The sequence below is a fragment of the Bos javanicus genome, chromosome 10 (assembly GCF_032452875.1).
Source record: "Bos javanicus breed banteng chromosome 10, ARS-OSU_banteng_1.0, whole genome shotgun sequence".
Lineage (NCBI taxonomy): Eukaryota > Metazoa > Chordata > Mammalia > Artiodactyla > Bovidae > Bos > Bos javanicus.
The window spans coordinates 11,409,197-11,436,402 of record NC_083877.1 but is presented as its reverse complement, the minus strand read 5'-3'; the positions used below and the strand labels follow the sequence as shown (position 1 = coordinate 11,436,402).

The following is a 27,206-nucleotide window of genomic DNA, read 5'->3' as shown; positions in this document are numbered from 1 at the left end:
CTAAGTTGATTTCCTTCAAAGAAAGGTGGTCAGGGATGGCCCCCCGTTAATGTCAGAGGAGTTGGTGAAAGTCGTAAAATAGTAAGACAGATTCTGGTTTTGGGGTAGATGCTTAGGCAGATCCAGGGGGGGCCCTCAAGCCCTGACTTGCCTTGCCCGTCAGGGCTCTCCTGCATGACCTTGTCATGGGTAGGAACTCCCGTGCTGGCTCCCGGCACACAGTAAAGGACAGAAATGGTATGGAACTAACAGAAGTAGAAAATATTAAGAAGAGGTGGCAAGAATACATAGAACTATACAAAAAAGATCTTCATGACCCAGATAACCACGATGGTGTGATCACTCAACCTAGAGTCAGACATCCTGAAGTCCAAAGTCAAGTGGGTCTTAGGAAGTATCACTGTGAACAAAGCTAGTGGAGGTGATGGAATTCCAGCTGAGCTATTTCAAATCCTAAAAGATGATTCCGTGAAAGTGCTGCAGTGAATATGCCAGCAAATTTGGAAAACTTAGCAGTGGCCACAGGACTGAAAACAGTCAGTTTTTATTCCAATCCCAAAGAAAGGCAATGCCAAAGAATGTTCAAACTACCGCACAATTGCACTCATCTCACACGCTAGCAAAGTAATGCTCAAAATTCACCAAGCCAGGCTTCAACAGTATGTGAATGGTGAACTTCCAGATATTCAAGCTGGATTTAGAAAAGGCAGAGGAACCAGAGATCAAATTGCCAACACCCGCTGGATCTTCAAAAAAGCAAGAGAGTTCCAGAAAGACATTTACTTCTACTTTATTGACTATGCCAAAGCCTTTGACTGTGTGGATCACAACAAACTGAAAAATTATTAAAGAGATAAGTATACCAGACCAGTCAGGAAGCAACAGTTAGAACTGGACATGGAACAACAGACTGGTTCCAAATCATGAAAGGAGTATGTCAAGGCTATATATTGTCACCCTGCTTATTTAACTTCTATGCAGAGTGCATCATGCGAAATGCCGGGCTGGAGGAAGCACAAGCTGGAATCAAGATTGCTAGGAGAAATATCAATAACCTCAGATATGCAAATGACACCACCCTTATGGCAGAAAGCAGAGAAGAACTAAAGAGCCTCTTGATGAAAGTGAGAGTGAAAAAGTTGGCTTAAAGCTCAACATTCAGAAAACTAAGATCATGGCATCTGGTCCCATCACTTCATGGCAAGTATATGGGCAAGTAGTGAGAGACTTTATTTTTTTGGGCTCCAAAATCACTGCAGATGTTGACTGCCACTATGAAATTAAAAGACGCTTGCTCCTTGGAAGAAAAGCTATAACCAACCTAGACAGCATATTAAAAAGCAGAGACATTACTTTGCCAACAAAGGTCCGTCTAGTCAAAGCTATGGTTTTTCCAGTAGTCATGTATGGATATGAGAGTTGGACTATAAAGCAAGCTGAGCGCCAAAGAATTGATGTTTTTGAACTGTGGTGTTGGAGAAGACTCTTGAGAGTCCCTTGGATTGCAAGGAGATCCAACCAGTCCATCCTGAAGGAAAACAGTCCTAAATATTCATTGGAAGGACTGATGCTGAAGCTGAAACTCCAGTCCTTTGGCCTCCTTCTGTGAAGAAGTGACTCATTGGAAAAGACACTGATGTTGGGAAAGATCGAAGGTGGGAGGATAAGGGGACAACAGAGGATGAGATGGTTGGATGGCTTTACTGACTTGATGGACCTGAGTTTGAATAAGCTCCAGGACTTGGTGATAGACAAGGAAGCCTGGCATGCTGTAGTCCATGGGTCGCAAAGAGTTTGGCTACAACTGAGCAGCTGAACTGAACCTACATAGCGAAACTTTTTGTTTCGTTTTTCATCTCTGCCACTCCCAAGGTCAAGGAGTGTCTCTCCTCAGGAATTCCTTGACCTCTAAAAAACCTGTTTCTCTTAGTGAAAATTCACTTGTTAAAAATATGTGATTACCAATGAGGTATTTTATTTGGTGCTATGGGGAATGCAAATATGAGTAAAATTTAGTTTCTGCATACAAGAAGCTATGAAATCAAATCTATACACAAATAATTCTGATATCCCATAGAATTGAAGTATAAAATTGTGTTAGTATATAGGGTATGATATATCCCTACTGAAGAGTTTCTATATTGAATTCTCATAGAATAAATTTTAATTCACGGTTCAGATGTTATTTATTTAAATTGCTGAATCTTAAAAAATTAAAATAAATTGCTGAATCTTGTGCTACTTTTCATTTGATTGAATAAGATTTTGTGTAATTCTAAAAGGGTGATTTTTTTTAATACCTGTTTTATTTCTAGACTGTAGCAGAGAATAGAAGTAAAATTAGAGGTATTTTAGTAATCGAAAAGACAACAATACTAATTATACTAAAAGACAAAAGTACTGATTCTCAGACTGCTTATAAAAAAGCACTATGGAAGTTCAAATACCTGACTTTTCAGAATTAATTTAAATTTTAAATGTGTCATCATGTTATATAAAGCACATCTGCATTTCTCTTCCCAGTCATTTGCTCAGTGTTGCTAGAAAATTCTCCCTAAATAATAAACTTTTTAGCAAATTATTATAACAGCTATGAAAATACTTACATGGTACGTGTTTTGTATAGATTTAAATTGCTGGTGGTAAATAGCTCAATATTTTTTTCTAGGAAATTCTGCCTGGTTTGTTTTTAGGCCCATATTCTTCTGCCATGAAAAGCAAGGTAAGAACTTTAAATTAGATTCATCAATAGACCTTATTAACCAACTTTTTCGGGTGAGTTTTTGTAGTAGAAAGAGTTTTGTTTGAGGAAGGGCCACTGATATTGCATATTAGCAGTAATTGTGACTCTGGAGTACCTACTTCTTTTGAAATTTTAATGGACCAGTGATTCTCAAGTGTTTAACCACAAATCACAAGTGAGGTTTTATATTTTTATTTTCCTCATGAAATCCATGTGCTTAAAATACTTACCCAAACTGACCTTTAATAATTTATTTACCTTCCAAGATACCTGGAATTGCTAATCTGGATATTGGACATCTGCAATTGCTAATCATAGTTTCTGAGAAATATGAGATGTAATTAAATCCCCAAATAAGATTATTTTACATATTAGTTAAAGGGTAAAATAGAATGTGCGTGATGAGCGTGTACAAATACATTCATAGAACCCACATATTTTAATTGAAGTGACTCAAATTTTATTTCTGTTTTTCCAAACTATGGAGATCTAGAACCTCCAGGTTGTAAAGTATTGTATTATATATCTAGGTGTCCTGTATATTTACACTGAAATGTATTTCTTTAGTTACACAATTGAAAGGGTAGATCTCATTCAGATATATGTATTAATAGCAGTGTTACCAATTCCTAGAGGATTCAGCCCTATGAATTATGGCAATGCTAATTCTCTTTGAATTATAATATACAACATTATATCACAGATGTTTTCCCTAATACCCTGCCTATTTAGAAGTCGGTTTGATACCTGCATAGGTTTTTTTTAAAAACTTTAGAATTAAAAACTTTTTTGAAATAATTTGGTAATATTTATGAACTTTAGGTGATGGGACGTTTTGTTTTTTAAAGTTAATGTCATTCATTTTGAAACTGGAAAGCTTTTTGACTGTTGAGGCATATCTAAGAATAATAGTAGTAATTTGATGGCCTGCAACTAAGTTGAGAAGGTGGGATGTTGATAAAAATATATATCTAAATAAGTACTTAGAAAAGGATATGGTAGATAACTATAGACTTAAATGTGATCTACTTTGTAAAAACACAGTTATTGCCCAAATAATGTAATATTCACAAATACTGGGATTCAGAATGATTTTAGACTATTTGCTTTTGGTATTCTCACTGTGCTTTATAAATATATATATTATACTGTTTGTCATATTAATTTGTAAGTATTTGTTTACAGATACATTGTCTCAAAACCTCTTCCCTCCTAACTTCACCATGGTCTCATTAGATTGCAGAAAAGCTTCTATGGCAAAATTTGATTATTTCCCACCATAAATCATTATAGTTCAGCCCATATTTCTTTTCATATCATCTTAAACAGTAATAGCAGAAGAGTAATAGAAATAAAAAATCCTTAAGGAATAAGCTCCTTATAAACTCATTTAGTTTGGCCTTTTATTACATTCAAATACAGTTTTAATAAAAGGGACATATTTAGGGTCTTTGTAGGTAGTGAACTGTTTCTTTTTACAAAATTTTTTCTGTTTGTGAGATAAGGTTATAGTTTGTATAAATAAAAGTCTGTTGAAAACGAAAAAAAAAATTTATGTGCTATTATATTTGGGTTCCGTCTTAAGGTTTGTTTTTACTTAGTAATCTAATGTGCCTTCCAAGTTTGTTAAAACAAACAGGTTTTATCCCTGATTATATATGTCTTCTTGTAGTTTCTCATATTCATAGAGTAGGTACGAAAAGTTCACATATCATAGATCAGTGATAGACAAGTGAATGAATATTGAATTCACTTTGGAGGTTCTATAAATGTGAATATGAAACATTGATTTATTATTAATCCTACCAAATTCTTAACCTCCTTTCCCCTGTCTCAGGATGTATTCAGGAAATACAAAGATAACTGAACTGTAATCTATGCCAGACATAGGAAATTTTGCTGCAAAAATTAACATTTAGAAACAACACTTTCTTGGCTTAGGCTGCTATAATAAAATACCATCGAGTGGATGGTCTCAGCCACAGACATTTATTTCTCACAGTTCTGGAGGCTGGGAAGTTTGAGATGAGGGCACCATCATGGTTAAGTTTTGGTGAGGGCCCTCTTCATGGTTTGCTGCCTTCTTGAGGTAGTCTCACATGGCAGAGGGATGAAGCTCTGATCCCTCTTCCTCTTGTAAGAGCACTAATTCCAGCATGGGTACTCCACCTCATAGCCTCATTTATATCTAATTACCTCCCAAAGGCCCCACAAACTAATATTACCTTGGAGGTTAGGGCTTCAACATAGGAATTTTAGGGAGACACAAGCATTTGATCTGTAATAAGTAGAAATTATTCTTGAACTTTTTTATGCATTATTAGTATTACTGTTCTATTAATATAGAAAGGGAATTAAATATATAGGATTATAAACTGAAAATAGAAAACACAGGCTTATTAATAATTCTGATTCATCATGATTTGTTCATTCATTTCTTGAACATGTAATTATTGAACAACAACTGTGTTCCAGGCACTGCTTTACACATAGTTAGCATGAATCAGTGAACAAAGTCACTGATGGCATACATATTCTAACTATTTAAATAACATGTTGTCTGTAAATTTCACTGAAGCCTATGGTCACTTACAAATAAAAACTTAACAGTTTTTAGAGTTATCATGTTAAATTTCTTTAAATATAGAGCCACAAAGCACCACAGAATACTTTGGAGTCGCCAGTTTTAACTTTAGGAGAATTTTTAAAACCTAGAAGTTAGTTTTTGTGAATTGTATAAATTAATTCTGGCTTAAAATAGAAAAAGTGTCCTGGGAGATGCAGAGAGCAGTCTAGAGATTTGGGCTCCAGCACTGCTATTAACTAGGTCAGAAATGTTGAATAACTGTTTATGTTAGAGTAGTTCTCTCTAATAAATAAGAATTGTAACCAATATATATAACTGCCATTTACTAAAAAAACTTGCTATGTGTCCCAGCCACTACTCCAAAGATTATCTTATAGAATTCTCACAACTATTCAGTGAATAGGTAGTGTTTTCCTAGTTTTCACGTGAGAAAATTGAGCCACAGTGCTCAGGTCATTAGCAGAGCTGGGATCTAGAGCTTGGACTCCATAGCTCATGACTCTGTACGTAGCCCATGCCTTTAACCACTATATAGTATTAAAAATAAATAAAGAGTATATAAATGTAAATTATAAATAAAGTATGTTATACATAATATAAAGGTCAAAGGGTTAATATATATAATGAAGGTAGAGTATTGTTTCCCAAATAAATTATCTTTAAGGTCATATCAAACTCTAAAATTATAGATATAAAATAATTCTATAAGCCTTTTGAGAACATGTAGTGTGTTTATCTTGAATCATTGAAATATTTTGCTGATGACTTTAAGCATGTTATTATGAAATTAGCTTTGATTCCCTGTATTTAAAGCTCAGATGTGGCTATACTAACTATAAAGTTGAGTCCTATGTATTTTCAGATCTCTATTACAGTAAGATGATGTTTTGTATTTCAAACTATTTCTCTTTTTTTTAATAGCTACCTATACTACAGAAACATGGAATAACTCATATAATATGTATACGACAAAATATTGAAGCAAACTTTATTAAACCCAACTTTCAACAATTATTTAGGTAAGAATTGTTGATATAACATAAAAATGTTATGGGTATCAAACATGTAATGTTTTTATTTTAAATTGATTTTATTATATTGGACTTCTGTATATATATGTTTTATAAAGATGGGTCATACAGTACATCATTTAAAGAATAAACTTCCCTTAAAATATTTTAAATAAGTAATTTATGCACATAATGTAGAATTCTAAATGTTCAAAAGAATGTATACTGAAAAGTAGTTTCCCTATTCCTGTCCTATAAATAGTCTATTCCCCTCACTACAAGTATCTATTGTTACTTCTTTTTGAGTATCTTTTTAGATTTATGTTACATATATATTCACAGATCAACTTAGGCTTTTTAAAAAAAATTATGTATTTAGGAGATTGCTTCATATTATTACTTAGCTACATTCTTCTTTTTTTTTTTTCTTCATTGCATCTTCTGGCTGGTAGAACCTCAGTTCCCCGACCAACTGGGCCACATCAATGACAGCCTGGAATACTAACCACTAGCCCACCAGAGAATTCCTGTGTTGTTCTTTTTAAGTAGACAGTAATCTATTGTATTACTCTACTAAAATCTATTCAAACTATCTCCTATTGTTAGACATTTAGATTGTTTCCAGACTATTGCTAATGTAGTGACTATCCCTCTATGTCATTTAATTCATATGTGAATATATCAGTAGGATAAATTTGTAGTAGAATGACTGGATTAAAGAATGTGAGCATTTAAATTTTAATAGATGTTACAAATTGCCCTCCCTTGAGTTGCATCAGTTTGCATTCCCAGTGCAAAGTAAATGACAGTGACTCCTTCCTTGGTATCTCTCTCAGACAGAATTATAAAATATTTTTAATTTTTTCCAATCTTGTTCATTTGCTAGTTCATGTCTGACTTTTTGCAATCCATGGACTGTAGCACACCAGGCTCCCCTGTCCTCCACTGTCTATTGGAGTTCACTCAAATTCATGTCCATTGAGTCAGTGGTGCTATCTTAATCATCTAATCCTCTGCTGCCCCCTTGTCCCTTTGCTTTCAATCTTTCCCAGCATCAGGGTCTTTTCCAGTAAGTTAGCTCTTTGCATAGTAGCCAAGGTACTGGAGCTACAGCTTCATCATCAGTCCTTCCAATGAATATTCAGGTTTGAGGTTTTTTAGGATTGACTGGTTTGATCTCCCTGCAGTCCAAGGGACTCTCAAGAGTCTTCTCCAGCACTACAATTAGAAAGCATCAGTTCTTCATCACTAAGTCTTTATGGTTCAGCTCTCATATATGTACATCAGTTCAGTTCAGTTGCTCAGTCGTGTCCGACTCTTTGCAGCCCCATGAATCGCAGCACGCCAGGCCTCCCTGTCCATCACCAACTCCCGGAGTTCACCCAGACTCACGTCCATTGAGTCAGTGACGCCATCCAGCCATCTCATCCTCTCTGGTCCCCTTCTCCTCCTGCCCCCAATCCCTCCCAGCATCAGAGTCTTTTCCAATGAGTCAACTCTTCGCATGAGGTGGCCAAAGTACTGGAGTTTCAGCTTTAGCATCATTCCTTCCAAAGAAATCCCAGGGCCGATATCCTTCAGAATGGACTGGTTGGATCTCCTTGCAGTCCAAGGGACTCTCAAGAGTCTTCTCCAACACCACAGTTCAAAAGCATCAATTCTTCGGCGCTCAGCCTTCTTCACAGTCCAACTCTCACATCCATACGTGACCACAGGAAAAACCATAGCCTTGACTAGATGAACCTTTGTTGGCAAAGTAATGTCTCTGCTTTTGAATATGCTATCTAGGTTGGTCATAACTTTCCTTCCAAAGAGTAAGCATCTTTTAATTTCATGGCTGCAGTCACCATCTGCAGTGATTTTGGAGCCCAGAAAAATAAAGTCTGACACTGTTTCCACTGTTTCCCCATCTATTTCCCATGAAGTGATGGGACCGGATGCCATGATCTTCTTTTCTGAATGTTGAGCTTTAAGCCAACTTTTTCACTCTCCACTTTCACTTTCATCAAGAGGCTTTTGAGTTCCTCTTCACTTTCTGCCATAAGGGTGGTGTCATCTGCATATCGGAGGTTATTGATATTTCTCCCGGCAATCTTGATTCCAGCTTGTGTTTCTTCCAGTCCAGCATTTCTCATGATGTACTCTGCATAGAAGTTAAATAAGCAGGGTGACAATATACAGCCTTGATGAACTCCTTTTCCTATTTGGAACCAGTCTGTTGTTCCATGTCCAGTTCTAACTGTTGCTTCCTGACCTGCATACAAATTTCTCAAGAGGCAGATCAGGTGGTCTGGTATTCCCATCTCTTTCAGAATTTTCCACAGTTTGTTGTGATCCACACAGTCAAAGGCTTTGGCATAGTCAATAAAGCAGAAATAGATGTTCTTCTGGAACTCTCTTGCTTTTTCCATGATCCAGTGGATGTTGGCAATTTGATCTCTGGTTCCTCTGCCTTTTCTAAAACCAGCTTGAACATCAGGAAGTTCACGGTTCACATATTGCTGAAGCCTGGCTTGGAGAATTTTGAGCATTACTTTACTAGTATGTGAGATGAGTGCAATTGTGCAGTAGTTTGAACATTCTTTGGCATTTCCTTTCTTTGGGATTGGAATGAAAACTGACCTTTTCCAGTCCTGTGGCCACTGCTGAGTTTTCCAAATTTGCTGGCATATTGAGTGCAGCACTTTCACGGCATCATCTTTCAGGATTTGAAAGAGCTCAACTGGAATTCCGTCACCTCCACTAGCTTTGTTCGTAGTGATGCTTTCTAAGGCCCACTTGACTTCACATTCCAGGATGTCTGGCTCTAGGTCAGTGATCACACCATTGTGATTATCTGGGTTGTGAAGATCTTTTTGTACAGTTCTTCTGTGTATTCTTGCCATCTCTTCTTAATATCTTCTGCTTCTGTTAGGTCCGTACCATTTCTGTCCTTTATCCAGCCCATCTTAGCATGAAATGTTCCCTTGGTATCTCTCATTTTCTTGAAGAGATCTCTCGTCTTTCCCATTCTGTTATTTTCCTCTGTTTCTTTGCATTGATCACTGAAGAAGGCTTTCTTATCTCTTCTTGCTATTCTTTGGAACTCTGCATTCAGATGCTTATATCTTTCCTTTTCTCCTTTGCTTTTTGCTTCTCTTCTTTTCACAGCTATTTGTAAGGCCTCCCCAGACAGCCATTTTGCTTTTTTGCATTTCTTTTCCATGGGGATGGTCTTGATCCCTGTCTCCTGTATAATGTCACGAACCTCAGTCCATAGTTCATCAGGCACTCTATCAGATCTAGGCCCTTAAATCTATTTCTCACTTGCACTGTATAATCATAAGGGATTTGATTTAGGTCATACCTGAATGGTCTAGTGGTTTTCCCTACTGTCTTCAATTTAAGTCTGAATTTGGCAATAAGGAGTTCATGATCTTAGCCACAGTTAGCTCCTGGTCTTGTTTTTGCTGACTGTGTAGAGCTTCTCCGTCTTTGGCTGCAAAGAATATAATCAATCTGATTTTGGTGTTGACCATCTGGTGACGTCCATGTATAGAGTCTTCTCTTGTGGTGTTGGAAGAGTGTGTTTGTTATGACCAGTACATTTTCTTGGCAAAACTCTATTAGTCTTTACTACTGGAAAAACCATAGCTTTGACCGTAGGGACCTTTGTCAGCAAAATGATGGTTTTGCTTTTTAATATGCTGTCTAGGTTTGTCGTAGCTCTTCTTCCAAAGAGCAAGTGTCTTTTAATTTCATGGCTGTGGTCACTATACCATGCAGTGATTTTGGACTCCAGGAAAATAAAATCTGCCACTGCTTTCACTTTTTCCCCTTCTGTTTGCCATGAAATGATGGCACTGGATGCCATAATCTTAGTTTTTGAATGTTGAATTTTAAGCCAACTTTTTCACTCTCCTCTTTCACCCTCATTAAGAGGCCCTTTAGTTCCTCTTCATTTCCTGACATTAGAGTGGTATCATCTGCATATCTAAGATTGTTGACATTTTTCTTGGCAGTCTTTGATTCCAGCTTGTTGTTCATCCAGCCCCACATTTCACAAGATGTAGTCTACATATAAGTTAAATAATCAGGGTGACAATATACAGCCTTGTTGTCTCCTTTTCCAGTTCTAAGCCAATCAGTTTTTCCATTTCCATTTCTAACTATTGCTTCTTGCCCTGCATACAGGTTTCTCAGGAGGCAGCTAAGGTGGTCTTGTATTCCCATCTCTTCAAGAATTTTCCACAGTTTGCTGTGATCCACACAGTCAAAGTTTAAAGAAGTAGAAATAGATGTTTTTTCTGGAACTCCCTTGCTTTCTCCATGATCCAGTAAATGTTGTCAATTTGATCTCCAGTTCTTCTGCCTTTTCTAAATCCAGCTTGTACGTCTGGAAATTCTCAGTTCACATACTGTTTAAGCCTAGCGTGAAGGATTTTGAATATAACCTTACTAGCATGTGAAATGAGCAGAATTGTATGGTAGTTTGAGCATTCTTTGGCATTACCCTTCTTTGAAATTGGAATGAAAACTGACCTTTTCCAGTCCTGTGACCACTGCTGAGTTTTCCAAATTTGCTGTCATATTTAGTGCAGCACTTTAACAGCATCATCTTTTAGGGTTTTAAATAGCTCAGCTGGAATTCCATCACTTCTACTAGCTTTAGGCTTCCCAGGTGACACTAGTGGTAAAGAACCTGCCTCCCAAAGCAGGAGATATAAGAGACGCAGGTTTGATCCCTGGGTTGGGAAGATCCTCTGGAGAAAAGAATGGCAACCCACTCCAGTATTCTTGCCTGGAGAATTCCATGGATAGAGGAGCCTGGCAGGCTGCAGTCCATGGGGTCTCAGAGAGTTGAACATAATTGAGCAACTAACACACACTACTAGCTTTGTTCTTAGTAGTGCTTCCTTAGGCTCACTTTACTTCACACTCCAGGATATCCTGCTCTAGGTGAGTGGCCTCACCATTGTGGATATCCAGGATATTAAGACCTTATTTGTATAGTTATTCTGTGTATTCTTGCCACCTCTTCTTAATCTCTTCCGCTTTGGTTTGGTCCTTACAGTTCTGTCCTTTATTGTGACCATTGTTGTGTGAAATGTTGCCTTGATATCTCTAGTTTTCTTGAAGAGATCTCTAGTCCATTCTGTTGTTTCCTCTGTTTCTTTGCATTGTTCATTGAAGAAGGCCTTCTTATCTCTCCTTGCTATTCTCTGAAATTCTGCATTCAGTTGGATATACCTTTCTTCCTTGCCTTTCACTTCTCTTCTTTCCTCAGCTATTTGTAAAGCCTCCTCAGAGAACTACTTTTCCTTCTTGCATTTCTTTTTCTTTGAGATGTTTTTGGTTATTGCCTCTTGTACCATGTTATGAACCTCCATCCATAGTTCTTCAGACACTCTGTCCACCAGATCTAATCCCTTGAGTCTATTTGTCACCTCACTGTATAATCATAAGGGAATTGATTTCAGTCGTAACTGAATGGCCTGATGGTTTTCCCCACTTTCTTCAATTTAAGCTGAATTTTGCTATAAGGAGCTCATGATCAGAGCCACAGTCAGTTCCAGGTAGGTCCTGTTTTTGCTGACTGTATAGACCTTCTCTGTCTTCAGCTGCAAAGAACATAGTATGATTTTGGTGTTGACTATCTGGTGATGTCCATGTGTAGAGTCATCTCTTGGGTTTTTGGAAAAGGGTGCTTACTATGACCAGCGTGTTCTCTTGGCAAAACTCTTTTATCCTTTGCCATGCTTCATTTTGTATTCCAAGGCCAAACTTGCCTGTTATTCTGGGTATCTCTTGATTCCCTACTTTTGTATTCCAGTCCCTTATGGTGAAAAGGACATCATTTTTTGGTGTTAGTTCTAGGAAGTGTTCCAGGTCTTTGTAGAACTGATTGTCTTCAGCTTATTCAATATCAGTTGGTTGGGGCATCGATTTGGATGACTGATGTTGAGTGGCTTGCCTTGGGGACGAAGCAGGATCATTCTGTCATTTTTGAGGTTGTACCCAAGTACTGCAATTTGAACTCTTTTTTGGCTTTGAGGACTACTTCATTTCTTCTAAGGAATTCTTGCCCATAGTAGTTGATATAATGGTCATCTGAATTAAATTCACCCATTCCAGTCCATTTTAGTTCACTGATTCCTAAGATGTCAGTGTTCAATCTTGCCATCTCCTGCTTGACTGTGTCCAGTTTACCTTGATTGATGGACCTAATATTCCAGGTTCCTATGCAGTATTGTTCCTTATGGCATTGGACTTTACTTTCACTACCAGACACATCCACAACTGAGTGTCATTTCCACTTTGGCCCAGGCACTTTATTCTTTCTGGAGCTATTAGTAATTGCCCTCTGCTCTTCCCTAGTAACATATTGGACACCTTCCAACCTGGAGGCTCGTCTTCCGGTGTCATATCTTTTTGTCTTTTCATAGTGTCCGTGGGGTTCTTCTGACAGAAACACTGGAGTAGTTTACCTTTTCCTCCTCCGGTGGACCACATTTTGTCAGAACTCTTCACTCTTCACTATGACCCGTCTCTCTTGGTTAGCCCTACATGGCCTCGCTGGTAGCTTCATTGCCTTATCGCAAGCCCCTTCACCACCTGATCTGGAGTAAATGGCCCTTCAGCTTTGTGATCTCCTGGAGTAAAAATTGTGTTGTGTAGTTTTAGTTTGCCTTTCACATTTATCTTAAAATGATGAGGTTGAGCATCTGATGGTTTTTAATGTTCTTTATTTTGGCTTCACTTAAAAAACAAAGCATATATTACACATGATACAAAGACCAAAGGGTCAAAAAGGTATGAGAAGAAAGGTTTCTTTCCTTCCCTAAACCCAGCTACCTAATTTATCCCTGGCTAGGAGGCAGGTACTGTTAACTCTTCTTTGGATATCATTCTAGAAGTATTAGTATAAAACCGTATATGTTAGAAATCTTTTAATGTTCTGCTTTATTTTTGTAAAAATGAAAGCAACCTGAATGTCCCTCAGTGTAAAATACTCTTAAAATATATTTTGTGAATACATAATAGACTATGTAGTCATGCAAAAGAATGGAATATTTGTGTATGTGCTGATATAGACTATCTTTACAATTTATTGCATGAAGGAAACAAGATGCAGAGCCACATGTGTACTCTCCAGGTGTTTAAAGTATGTGCAGTACATTAAGCATTATTCTTGTATAGGAAACTTCTGGACTGACAGACTAGAAACTTGACAGTGGTTATTTCTGGGAAGGGAAATTTAGGGTCTGGGATGGTAGGGAAACCTAGTTTTCATTGCAGATATCTTTATGCTGTTAGAATTTTTTACTGTGCATACACATTTTTCAGTTAAAGAAAATTAGTTTTAAAAAGGGGTTGCATGTAATCTAAAATGAAATAGATTGAGTTTTTTCCAGTTGCAGAAGATACACTTGTTCTTTATACATATTTATGAAAATACAGAATAACACCAAGAGAAATATTTAAAAACCCAGCCATAATTCCACAACCCAGAGGAGCTTGACATTAACATTTTGTTAAATTTCCTTCTAAATTTTTTGTGTTATGTGTGTGTTTCATGTATACACTGGCTTCCCAGGTGGCACTAGTGGTAAAGAATCCACCTGCTAATGCAGGAGACATAGGAGACACAGGTTCGATCCCTGAGTCAGGAAGGTCCCCTGGAGAAGGGCATGGCAACCCACTCTAGTATCCTTGCCTGGAGAATCCCCATGGATAGAGGAGCCTGGTGGGCTACAGTCCATAGGGTGGCAAAGAGTTGAACACGACTGAAGCAGCTTATAGTGCACGCTTGCATGCACATCATGTATACACACATTTAGACTTGTATATATTAAAGAAAATGACAATGTTATATTTTAAAATGCCATACTATACCTTTCTAATTTTTGTTGTTAGTGCCAAAACGTCCTGGGTATAGCTTCTCTGTGATAAGTCCTGAGTTTATTGAAGTTGCTACCACCAAAGTAATTATTAAAGCAATATTGACTTTACATTTTGATTTTATAACTCAATTACTTAACTAAGTTGTGTTAATAAACAGATGGTCTTGGATGGGTTAGAAATGAAAGTTTTCTTTGTTTTTTGGTTGGGGGTGGGGTGAGGGGAGCAGTTGTTGAGGCTGTATGACAAGGCTTGCAGGATCTTAGTTCCCCGACCAGGGGAACTGTCCCTGTCCCTGTCCCTGACAGTGAAAGCACCGAGTCCTAACCATTGAACTGCCAGCAGATTTCCAGAAATGGCAGTTTTTCACAAAAGTAAGGCTTGTATATTGAAATGACTTATTTTAAATGTTTTTCAAGTGTAAAATTTGAGGACAGGTTAGTTGTCCTCTGTTGTAGGTTAGTTCAGACAATGAATGTTTGACTCACGGCTCTGTCAGACTGCTGCATTCTATTCCTGTCAGTTTTTTCTCTGTCAGGCTTTGGTCTGTCTCTGAATTGTCCTCTGTAGGGTTGTGAGGAAGGGTGGCAGGGCCATCCAAAGAAAACTCTTCTAGTCTTAGGGAAGTTGCTAGAAATGGAAGAATAACAAAGAGGAGAAAATAGGCAATTTTTGTCTTTATTTTCTAGGTCTACTCTGATCTAGAGGAAAATTTCTTACCGTTTATGATTTTTCTATTTTAAGAAGATAGATTTTTTTTTATACGTAAGATATCAGAGAAATGTTAATGTGTTAACTGTTATTTAGGGCTTTAAATGCTGTGCCTTCAAGCATTATAAAATATATGGCTTGGTCCTTGGGAATATGATATTTTGAAAGTTACTTTCATGGTTGTCAAGAAATTTTTGTATTTTTTATATATGAAGAGTTTTATCTGAAAGTGTGCTTAATCACACAATATTCTATTTTCAGATATTTAGTCTTGGATATTGCAGATAATCCGGTTGAAAATATAATACGTTTTTTCCCCATGGTAGGTAACAATATTTTAATATCATTTAATATTTATGATTTGCTTTCTTAATTGTGCTTTTAAAACTTAATGGGACATGATTTTCTCCTATTCTGCTATTACTTGTAATGTCTGAAAATTGTGGGATTGTATTTTAAAGAAAATTGACTATTTTAAAAATCTTTTTTATGATCTCAAAATATTTGAGAAATTATATTTCAGATTTCTTAAATGCAAAATATTTAAACTTATAATAATGGTATTTGTGGCATTTTGGAAATTTTTGATGCAAGGTAATTTTTATTCAAATAAGCAGGAAAATATTTTCAGTATATTTTGTTTTGTGTATATATGTTTGTATTTTATGCTTATGTTACTCCATATATTTTATTATAACACACTGTCTTTTTCCTTCAGACAAAAGAATTTATTGATGAGAGCTTACAAAGTGGAGGTAAGTAATTTTTCTTTCATTTAACTTATGTTTATTTTTAGGAAATTATTCATTATAGTTAATTTTTAGTTATTTAAGACTAAATTCATTTAGTCTTAAATGAATATGAAAATTATAATTATGTATAATAGACTTTCCAAATTTCCCAAAACTTACTTCATTTGGATAGACTTTCTTAAATATCTCTATAGAACTATTTTCATATTGTCAGCTTTAAATCTTTTTAATCTAAAAGTCTATTGTAGTCTCCACACAGTTAATATAAATAAATTCAAGGATTTGAAAATTAGTAAGTATCCAAGTTGTGTATACAGAATACATAAAATGCTTAAGATAAGATTTATTTTACTGTGGTATGATACATGGTTTCAGTATATTTTAGCTGCTGCATCAGGTATCTTTCTATCAGAATAACTATTTCTTGTTTTTCAGGAAAAGTTCTTGTCCATGGGAATGCAGGGATCTCCAGGAGGTATGATGTTAGCAATAATCTTTCTTTCTCCAGCATTTAATTAATGAGTATGTTTTCTGTTTTTTTTCTAAAATATTTTCCCCCTCTTTAGTGCTGCCTTTGTTATTGCATACATTATGGAAACATTTGGAATGAAGTACAGGTAAGAAAGTATTCTGAAACCTAGCCAAAGTTTAAATTCTCATTAAAATGAAGCTTAATGGAGACAGTTTGGGCACTGGAAGTTAATAATCTCTTGATTTTTGTCATCTAGTTATGGTTGATTAATCAGTCCCTTTTATCCTGTGGTTAGTCTCTTAACCTCTGTAGCTGGTCTACCTTGTATAGATCCACTTAGGCTATTTTGTTACTTTATGAAGCTAGTTCTCTTATTATTTTAAAAACCCAAGATAATTACAGTTGGAGTAACCCATGGAAAACTGCTTGCTTACTACTAGGAAATTGGTTTATCTAAGTTTTAAAATTCTTATTAGACAAAGATGTAATTGCTTTCTTTGTTTAAAAGGTTAATTTATTATGTTTTCCTTTAACAGTAGTTGGGTGAAAAATTGCTTAAGAATTGTTTTATTGTCTATTCACAATTTATTATTTGTTTTACGCAAAATCATCTTTTCCAAGCATATTGCATAGATGAAAGGGAGAGAGAGGCTAATGTGCATTTCACCCTAAAACAAAGCTGGCCAATGTACAGTATTTCCTTTCTTAGAGTATCTTGTACAAGTTACAAATCTACTGTAGTCATTGATACTCTTGCACTCATGTCCCAGACTGATCCATTACCAAATTCTGTTTTATGTCCTAAAATTTTCCTTGATTCTGGCTCTTTCTCATTATTGAATCTCCCTAATCAAGCTCTAGTCATGTTTCATTATTTAATCTCCCTAATACAAGCTCTTCCAGTAGTTATCTTAGTGGTCTTGTGTTTTCTTTCTTTCTCTAGTCTGTTCTGTTCTTCACACTGCAGTCAAAATGATTGTTTCAAAAGATAAAATCATATTTCACCTTACCCTAAAAAGCTCTCAGAGGTTTCTGATCCTTAATAATTCTAAATGTTGCCAGTGAAACTTCACATGACACGTCTGTATAAACCTTCCGTTCTTATGCTGTGTACTCCGTTAACCTTGTCCATTTGAGCTGTGTTCAACATTGGATCCACATGCCTGACACATAGTGGACATTCAAATCTTTTATTTCATTTGGTATTTTTATCTTAAAATTATAATGGAAAAATTTGCTTAAAGGTGTTCTTAAATATTATTTGAATACAAATGTTTTGTGTTTATTTCATTGAAAAGATTAATGCTTGGTAGATTTTGTTTTATATATATTTTTTATTATTTGGTGCCATGTCAGCAAATAATAACTTAATTTATTGGGTCTCTGCCAGATGCCAGATACACTGCTGGACACTTTTATCTCAACAACACAAGGAAGTCCATATGTTTCTAATTTAACCAGTAATAAAATCTGAACATGGAGTGTGTGTGACACATGCTATACATGATATGTTATACTTACTATCTTCCATATTCATAGTAGTGCTTAAAGATAGGAATTGTTATGATCCCCAATTTACACATGAAAAAAATAAACTTAGAGAAGTTGAAAAGTATCCCCTAGAACACAGCTGGGGAGCAAAGGATTTTCCCACTGCAGTTCACTACCTCTCTGTAGTACAAGCTGTCTGATTATGATTTTCTGTTTTAGGTAAATTGTTAGGTAAGTTCCTACTTTAGATAAATTCTGGAAAAATTGAGATTAATTCATGAAATAATATTACCGCCTTAGTTTTCCTATTTTTTTGTTTTCAGAGATGCGTTTGCTTATGTTCAAGAAAGAAGATTTTGTATTAATCCTAATGCTGGATTTGTCCATCAACTTCAGGTAACTTCTCTATTTTTCCTCTTTAAGGCAGTCAGCTGCTGCTGCTCAGTCGCTTCAGTCGTGTCCGACCCTGTGCGACCCCACGAGGCTCCCCTGAACCTGGGATTCTCCAGGCAAGAACACTGGAGTGGGTTGCCATTTCCTTCTCCAATAAGGCAGTCAGAAAGTATGATAATTAAAAGCTTGTATTCATATGATTTAGTTGTAGTACTTGGTAAATACTTAAAAATTGCCATAATCTGACTAATTTCTTTGTTCAAGTTTAAATCTATTTAAAAGTATTTTTTTTAAGCTGCCATTGACAAGAAAAAAAGGATTAAAACCACATTGTTAAATCTAAAGTAAAATAGTTGATCTTAGACGTGTCTTCCATTTTCCCTCTATTTTGATTACATACAGAGCATAAGAAAATTTTGGTTCTAAGTGTGTTACATATAGCAGCTTTTTCTATTTTATATGCTTTATCTTCTCCATGTTCTTTCACACTTTGATGATGTGTAGAAGATACACTAAAAAGAAAATAAACCTGTGAATTATCTGATTAATTTTTTCCAAGATGAAAAATCATAAGTCAAAGAATGTGCTCTAGCTGATTGCATCCAGTTATGCAGGAATAAATCTTACATTGAAATATCAAGAGCGCTACAAAATGTGTTAGTTACCAAACTTAATTTACTTTGTTTTTATTTTTAATTCACTTTTAGTTTTTATTTCATTTTAAAAAGAGAAAAATAGTCATGATTAAAAATATGAAAATCAGTAATGCTTAAGAAGAATACTTGAAAAGTAAGTCTCCTTAATAGTGTATCTTGAAGATTATATATAGCTCTACCTTAATAATATTTGTGTGTGTGTGTGTGTATATCACAGTTTTATGTGACCAGTTCCTCATACATTGGAGAAGGCAATGGCACCCCACTCTAGTACTCTTGCCTGGAAAATCCCATGGACGGAGGAGCCTGGTGGGCTGCAGTCCATGGGGTCACTAAGAGTTGGACACGACTGAAGCGACTTAGCATAGCATAGCATCCTTATACATGGTGCTTTAAGTTGTTTCCAGTCTTTCATGATTTTAAACAACATTGGAAAGAATGTCCTAATAGGTGTATCTTTGTTTACATGTGTGAATGTACCTCTAAGATAATTGGTCAGACTGGAATTGCTGGGTCAGAGGGCATTTGAAAGTTGATGTTGCTAAATTGCCTTTAAAAAGACTCCAGGAAACAAAGAGTACCTACTTACCCATACCTAGTCAATACCAACAGCAAGTTTCATGAAACTTTTGGACCATTGTTGTCATGGTGGTAAAAGTGGCAGCTGCTTGTAGTTTGCCCGTTTTTCTAACAGGTTGTTGGTCTTTTTCTCATTGGTTTGTAAGGATTCTTTGTAGAAAATTTATCTGTAGCCAGTGATTTGAAGGCTTCCCTCGTGGCTCAGACAGTAAAGAATCCACCTGCAGTGCAGGAGACTTGAGTTTGCTCCCTGGGTTGGGAAGATCCCCTGGGGGAGGGCACGGCAACCCACTCCAGTGTTCTTGCCTGGAGACTCGCCATGGACAGAGGAGCCTGGTGAGCTACGTACAGTGCATGGGATCGCAAAGAGTTGGACACGACTGAGCGACTTAAGCACAGCACAGCCAATGATTTGAAATGCCATTTTTATTATATACCAAATTTTAAATCCACACGAGTCTGTTTCTGACTTTGTATTTTGTTCCATTGATCTGCTTATTGCTGCCTTTGTATCAAAGTTTTAAATGCTATAATATTTGTAAGTAGTCTGTATTACTTATATTAAGTAATTTAATCAAGATTTCCTCATTAATGTTCTTTCTGAAAATTTCCTGGCAAGTTCTTAACACATATTTTGTGGTGTGATCTTTACTGGAAAGGGTGCAGAAAGAATTGACACCTTTAAATTTTTCAAAGAGTATGTTTCTAAGAGTATGTTCCATTTATTCAAGTCAATTTCTATGTCCTTTGGTGTTTTAAAGTTTTCCTTGTATAAAATATATGTTTTTCTTATGAAATTTATTCCTAGCTATTTTCTTTTACTCCATTATAATTAAAATTGTTTTTTCAAATATCTTTCTAGTGTGTTTTCTAATTGCTTATTTTTTTTTTATAGGAAAGCTGTTTATGTTTTTAATTGGCAACCTTACTAAACTCTAGGACCAAATTTAAAGAATTTTCCAGTTGATTATCCTCCATTTTCATCTTCAAATCATAATAATTTTGCCTCTTTTCTAATTTTTTTTCTTTCTCACTTGATGGTCATTGTATCAGAACAATTGGATAAGTAATAGTGGTGTGATATTCATACTTACTTTATTCTTGATTTCAATTTCATTGCTTTTATTATTGTACTGTGTGTGTTTCAGTGAGTATTTGCTTGTGCATATTTAAAAGGTTTTTTAATCAGGAATAGATACTGATTTTTAACTTAAAACATTTTTTTATGAAATGACTCTAGTTTCAGTCCTTTAATGCTAGACCTAGACCATTCAGGTATGACCTAAATCAAATCCCTTATGATTATACAGTGCAAGTGAGAAATAGATTTAAGGGCCTAGATCTGATAGATAGAGTGCCTGATGAACTATGGACTGAGGTTCGTGACATTATACAGGAGACAGGGATCAAGACCATCCCCGTGGAAAAGAAATGCAAAAAAGCAAATGGCTGTCTGGGGAGGCCTTACAAATAGCTGTGAAAAGAAGAGACGTGAAAAGCAAAGGAGAAAAGGAAAGATATAAACATCTGAATGCAGAGTTCCAAAGAATAGCAAGAAGAGATAAGAAAGCCTTCTTCAGTGATCAATGCAAAGAAATAGAGGAAAACAACAGAATGGGAAAGACTAGAGATCTCTTCAAGAAAATTAGAGATACCAAAGGAACATTTCATGCAAAGATGGGCTCGATAAAGGACAGAAATGGTATGGACCTAACAGAAGCAGAAGATATTAAGAAGAGATGGCAAGAATACACAGAAAAACTGTACAAAAAAGATCTTCATGACACAGATAATCACGATGGTGTGATCACTGACCTAGAGCCAGACATCCTGGAATGTGAAGTCAAGTGGGCCTTAGAAAAAGCATCACTACGAACAAAGCTAGTGGAGGTGATAGAATTCCAGTTGAACTATTCCAAATCCTGAAAGATGATGCTGTGAAAGTGCTGCACTCAGTATGCCAGCAAATTTGGAAAACTCAGCAGTGGCCACAGGACTGGAAAAGGTCAGTTTTCATTCCAATCCCAAAGAAAGGCAATGCCAAAGAATGCTCAAACTACCGCACAGTTGCACTCATCTCACACGCTAGTAAAGTAATGCTCAAAATTCTCCAAGCCAGGCTTCAGCAATATGTGAACCGTGAACTTCCTGATGTTCAAGCTGGTTTTAGAAAAGGCAGAGGAACCAGAGATCAAATTGCCAACATCCACTGGATCATGGAAAAAGCAAGAGAGTTCCAGAAAAACATCTATTTCTGCTTTATTGACTATGCCAAAGCCTTTGACTGTGTGGATCACAACAAACTGTGGAAAATTCTGAAAGAGTTGGGAATACCAGACCACCTGATCTGCCTCTTGAGAAATTTGTATGCAGGTCAGGAAACAACAGTTAGAACTGGACATGGAACAACAGACTGGTTCCAAATAGGAAAAGGAGTACATCAAGGCTGTATATTGTCACCCTGCTTATTTAACTTCTATGCAGAGTACATCATGAGGAACACTGGACTGGAAGAAACACAAGCTGGAATCAAGATTGCCAGGAGAAATATCAATAACCTCAGATATGCAGATGGCACCACCCTTATGGCAGAAAGTGAAGAGGAACTCAAAAGCCTCTTGATGAAAGTGAAAGAGGAGAGTGAAAAAGTTGGCTTAAAGCTCAACATTCAGAAAAGAAGATTATGGTATCCGGTCCCATCACTTCATGGGAAATAGATGGGGAAACAGTGGAAACAGTGTCAGACTTTATTTTGGGGGGCTCTAAAATCACTGCAGATGGTGATTGCAGCCATGAAATTAAAAGATGCTTACTCCTTGGAAGGAAAGTTATGACCAACCTAGATAGCATATTGAAAAGCAGAGACATTACTTTGCCAACAAAGGTTCGTCTACTCAAGGCTATGGTTTTTCCTGTGGTCACGTATGGATGTGAGAGTTGGACTGTGAAGAAGGCTGAGCACCGAAGAATTGATGCTTTTGAACTGTGGTGTTGGAGAAGACTCTTGAGAGTCCCTTGGACTGCAAGGAGATCCAACCAGTCCATTCTGAAGATCAGCCCTGGGATTTCTTTGGAAGGAACGATGCTAAAGCTGAAACTCCAGTACTTTGGCCACCTCATGCGAAGAGTTGACTCATTGAAAACGTCTCTGATGCTGGGAGGGATTGGGGGCAAGAGGAGAAGGGGACCAGAGAGGATGAGATGGCTGAATGGCATCACTGACTTGATGGACATGAGTTCGGTGAACTCTGGGAGTTGGTGATGGACAGGGAGGCCTGGCGTGCTGCAATTCATGGGATCGCAAAGGGTCGGGCACGACTGAGCGACTGATCTGATCTGATCTGATGCTAGACTTGTTAATTTTGAATCATTTTGATTCACAAATGAATCTCACTTTGCTATGGTAGACTATATTCCATTAATGTGTTGCTAGATTCTGTTTGTCAAATTTTTTTTTTTTTTTTTTAAGATTTTGGAATTAGTTGAATAAGTTATACTGGTTTGTAATTTTTTTTTCCTGTACTACCATCTTCTGGTTAGAGTGTCTGTCACGTTTTTCTCATGTTTAAAATGAAAACTTGCTTTCTCTTTATTTGCTCTAGAACAATTTAAATTAGATTGGAGTTACCTGCTTCTTAATGTTTGATATATGGTACCTGTGAAATCACTGGACCTTGATTTTTTCAATTTAATTCAGTTATTCATTATTACATTCATTCATATATTTTGAGGGTGAACCAATTCTTGGACAGCTTTCTTCATTTGGTTAATGGCTAGGTCTGATTTTCATAGCCTGTTTAGGTCACTTTGGATGATTTCATAATCTTCTATATAATTTCACTGGATTTGAGATAAAATTGAGGAAAATAATGTTTTGCATTTTTTGATATCTTCTAATTTCTTTGGTTATTTTTTTCATTCTTTTTTTCTAATTTTGTATATCAGTGCTTTCTTTTTCCCCTTTATCTGGTTTGTTTATATAATTTCTGTATTTGAATTTCTTCTTGCTTTGTGCTTTCCTTAGGTTTTTGTTGTTTTTGCTGCTGCTGCTGTTATTCTTTTGTGGATTTTCTCAGTTGCATGCTTAGTCGCTCAGTTATCTCTGACTCTTTGCGACCCCATGGACTATATATCCCTCCGTTCTTGAGATTCTCCAGACAAGAATACTGGAGTGGGTAGCCAGTCCCTTCTCCAGGATATCCTCCCAACCCAGGGGTCAAACTCGGGTCTTGAGCTATACGAATTCAAGACTGTAAATTATCCTCTTAGCATTTCTTTAGCCATATGACTCATTGGAAAAGACTCTGATGCTGGGAGGGATTGCGGGCCGGAGGAGAAGGGGACGACAGAGGATGAGATGGCTGGATGGCATCACTGACTCGATGGACATGGGTTTGGGTGGACTCCGGGAGTTGGTGATGGACAGGGAGGCCTGGCGTGCTGTGATTCATGGGGTTGCAAAGAGTCGGACACGACTGAGCGACTGAACTGAACTGAACTGATTCTACATATCCTCTATAAATTTTGCTATGTAATGTTTTTATTCTTGTTACAACTTGATATTCTGTCATTTCACTTTTGATTTTATTTTTACTTCACGTTTGAGAGTTTTTTTCATAAATCATATAACAATTTTAAATGTTTTCTTTGTGGTGTAATAAACAGTTGTTATTATGACTATTGGAAAAGAAGATATATTCTCTGTTTTCAGGGCATAAAATTCAGTCTGCAGTCATCCTTCTATATCTGTGAGGAATTGGTTCCAGGGCCATACACACTTCCTCACCATGGATTCCAAATCTCATGTAAAATGGCATAGTACAGTCAGTTCTGTGTATCTGTGGGTTCTGCATTCATGGATACAGAGGGTACATTGTATTTGTTCACTTCATCTTTTGGGGGCTTAGAGGTGAACTGAAACTCCCTTTGTTCTTTTTCTGTTTACTTCTTTAATTCCTCTAGTTTCTTTGCCAATTTTAGTGCTGCATTATTTCATAGATAAAATTCAAGTTAGATCTTCATTGTAGTTATATGTTTATTGTCCAGTTATTTTACTTTGAAATTAACCTTAATATTGTGATCCTTTTTTGTTTGCATTTGTCTTGTGAGTTTCTTCATTGCTTTTCTTTCCACCTTTCTAAATCGCTTTGTTTTACATGCATTTCTTGTATGTGCCCTATGGCTGGATTTTGTTATTTTGATTTTTTACTCATATTTTTCTTTAATAGGTGAATTTATCCCACTTTTTTGTACTAAAAATGACATACACTTTTGTCTGTCATTTTATTTTCATATCATGCTTTCTCTTAAAATACATCTTTTTTGAACTTTTCACTATAAATTGATGAATTTTTTGTTTGTATTCTTTTGATACTTTTAAATTTATAAGTTGTTTACTTAATGGGCACAATCTAAGTTTATAGTATATACATATGTTCCTTGAGTTATCACATTTAAAAAACTATCAATGGATTTCCAGTATAAAAGATAAAAATTTATATACCTCTACTTTCCTCCTTCCCCTCCACAACCTATTTTGTTGATACTAATCTTAGTTCTTCTAGGAGATACCGCTTACACTTTTAAAAATATTTAAATATGGTACCTCTTTTTACTTAGCAATATAGGATCATCCACTTAAACTATGTCCTGTTACATTTCCCGGCTTTTACTTTTTCTACATTGTTACAAATTATAATATTTGCATTCTATGCTATAACCGCATTTTCTCATTGTTCATGCTGAGTTCTATATTTAAGTAGGATTTTAGCCTCCTTATTCAACTCCTGGAGTTTGAACATTATTTTCAAGAAGAGTTCTTCGAAACTTAAGTCCTAGCATTTTGGAAAATGTTTTTCTCTTGCTCTTATGTTTGTTTTGGCCACACTGCATGGCATGTGGGATCTTAGTTGCCTGACCAGGGATCAAACCCATGCCGTCTGCAGTGGAAGTATGGAGTCTTAATCACTGGACCACCAGGGAAGCTCTGTTGTGTTTATGTTTGAATGGCACTTGGCTAGATTAAAAAAAATTTAATACTTTTTCTCTTATGAGTTTCTACACAGACCTAACATTGAATAATTGTCCTAGAGAAGTCTGAAGGGAGCTTAATTTTTAAAATTCTTCCCTCTTAGAAGACTTGATTGGAAGGAGGAGCTGTTTTCTGGATGAGCATAGGATGCTTTATTAAGTATATCTTTTTGATTGTTCTATATTAATTTCCTTTTAGTCATAATATGCCCTTACCACTTAGAGATTCACATCTTCCCTTATTACAGAAAGTTTTCTTCTAATACGTATTTGGCTATTGTTGTTCTTTTTCACTTGCCTGTTTTTTTCTCCCAGAGACATATTTTATATTGTTTTGTTTTTTTCTTCCATATCTACCATTTTCTCTGTATTTATTTTCAACTTTGTTTTTTTGTCTTTTGGCTTGATTTTTGGCAAGCTTTTCTTTCCATTCCCATGCTTTGTTGTTTCATCAGATGTTTATTTGACATTGTTATAAGCAGTGGCAGTAAAGCAGAGAACAAAACAGACAAATCCCTGACTTCATAAAACTTATTTTAATGAATTAGTAAACCAACCTAGTGGGCTGCCATCTATGGGGTCGCACAGAGTCGGACGTGACTGAAGCGACTTAGTAGCAGCAAACTAAAATATAGGAGGTTATGGAGAAGGAAATGGCAGTATCCTTGCCAGAGAAATCCCATGGACAGAGGAGCCTGGTGGGCTTCAGTCCATTGGGTCACAAAGAGTCAGACATGACGGAATGACTAAACTACAACAACACAAAAGTAGTAGATCATATGGTAATAGGTCACAGAGGAAAATAAGAGAGCCATTAAGGTCATATAAAGAAGTGAGACATTAATTGCATTTTTGAAAGGTGATAAGAAAAGGCCTTATTGCAAAAATGTTATTTGACCAAAGACCTGAAGAAATTAAGAGAATGAGCTATTTCGGTACTTGGGGGAAAGCATTCTAGATAGAAGGAATATGTGCAAGTGCCTTGAGATGGGAGTATGCCTAGTATTTTCAAGAAGTGTGAGGAGGTCAGTATAGCTGGAACAGAGTGAGCAAATGAATAGTAATAATAGATTAAACCTGGGAGGTAAGGGGCCACGTGATAGGCATTTATAGGCCATTATAAATAAGGCCTTTGACTTTTAAGTGAAGGAATAAACTGGGTCATCTGTGTTAAATGTAGTATACCATGTATATATACTGTAAGGGTTGTTGGGGTTAGGGCAGAAGCAAGTACATAAATTACGAGGCTATGGAGTGATGGGAGTTAGGAGAGAATATGGATTTAGACAGAGGTGATTGTTGATGAAAAGAGATCAGATTCTGGATTTACTTGACAGTATAGCTTACAGAATTTGCTGTTGGATTGGAGAAGAGAGACTGGGATGATTCTAAGCCTTTTAGTCTGAACAACTGGAAGAGGAACTGTTGCTTACTTGTATAGGAGAAACTGCATGAAATTTGAAGGGAATAAAATTGAGACTTTTTCGTCATGTTAAGGTTAAGAGAGCTATTAGATAGTGGGCAGGTCTGCATATAAGCCTGGTGTTCATGAGAAAGAACCTTATATATAGGGGTTTTCGGTATATGGATGCTATTGAAAGCTTTAAAACTGAGTGAGATCACCAGAGAAGGGAGTGTGGGCAGAAAAGGACTTCAAAAACAGAAACTTAATGTACTCCCGACATGTAGAGATTGGGGAGATGGGGAATCAGCAGAGGAGGCTGAAAAGAGTGGCCAGTGAGTTGGGAAGAAAACCAGGATGGTCTGGTGCTTGGGAAGTCAAGTGAAGAAGGCATTTTAAGAGTAGGAGATGATCCTTTGTTTCAGAGGTTGATAATAGGTTAAGTAAGGGCTGAGCACTGACATTGAGTAGGAGCACGAAGTGATCAGTGCCCTTGACA

General features: G+C 36.4%; 1 protein-coding gene across 8 annotated transcripts in view; it reads left to right on the top strand.

Annotated features, from left to right (window-relative positions):
- STYX (serine/threonine/tyrosine interacting protein) overlaps nucleotides 1-27,206 on the top strand; it is a 117,173-nt gene that overhangs the window by 17,751 nt on the left and 72,216 nt on the right. For 6 of the 8 annotated variants that reach the window (XM_061430068.1, XM_061430065.1, XM_061430070.1 and 3 more), the window contains 7 exons: nucleotides 2,669-2,722; nucleotides 6,252-6,349; nucleotides 15,194-15,254; nucleotides 15,651-15,687; nucleotides 16,120-16,159; nucleotides 16,251-16,301; nucleotides 17,971-18,043. In XM_061430068.1, coding sequence (XP_061286052.1) covers nucleotides 2,669-2,722; nucleotides 6,252-6,349; nucleotides 15,194-15,254; nucleotides 15,651-15,687; nucleotides 16,120-16,159; nucleotides 16,251-16,301; nucleotides 17,971-18,043 — 414 coding nt within the window. The remainder of the gene's footprint in view (nucleotides 1-2,668; nucleotides 2,723-6,251; nucleotides 6,350-15,193; nucleotides 15,255-15,650; nucleotides 15,688-16,119; nucleotides 16,160-16,250; nucleotides 16,302-17,970; nucleotides 18,044-27,206) is intronic. The other 2 variants (XM_061430067.1, XM_061430071.1) reach the window with 1 other exon arrangement.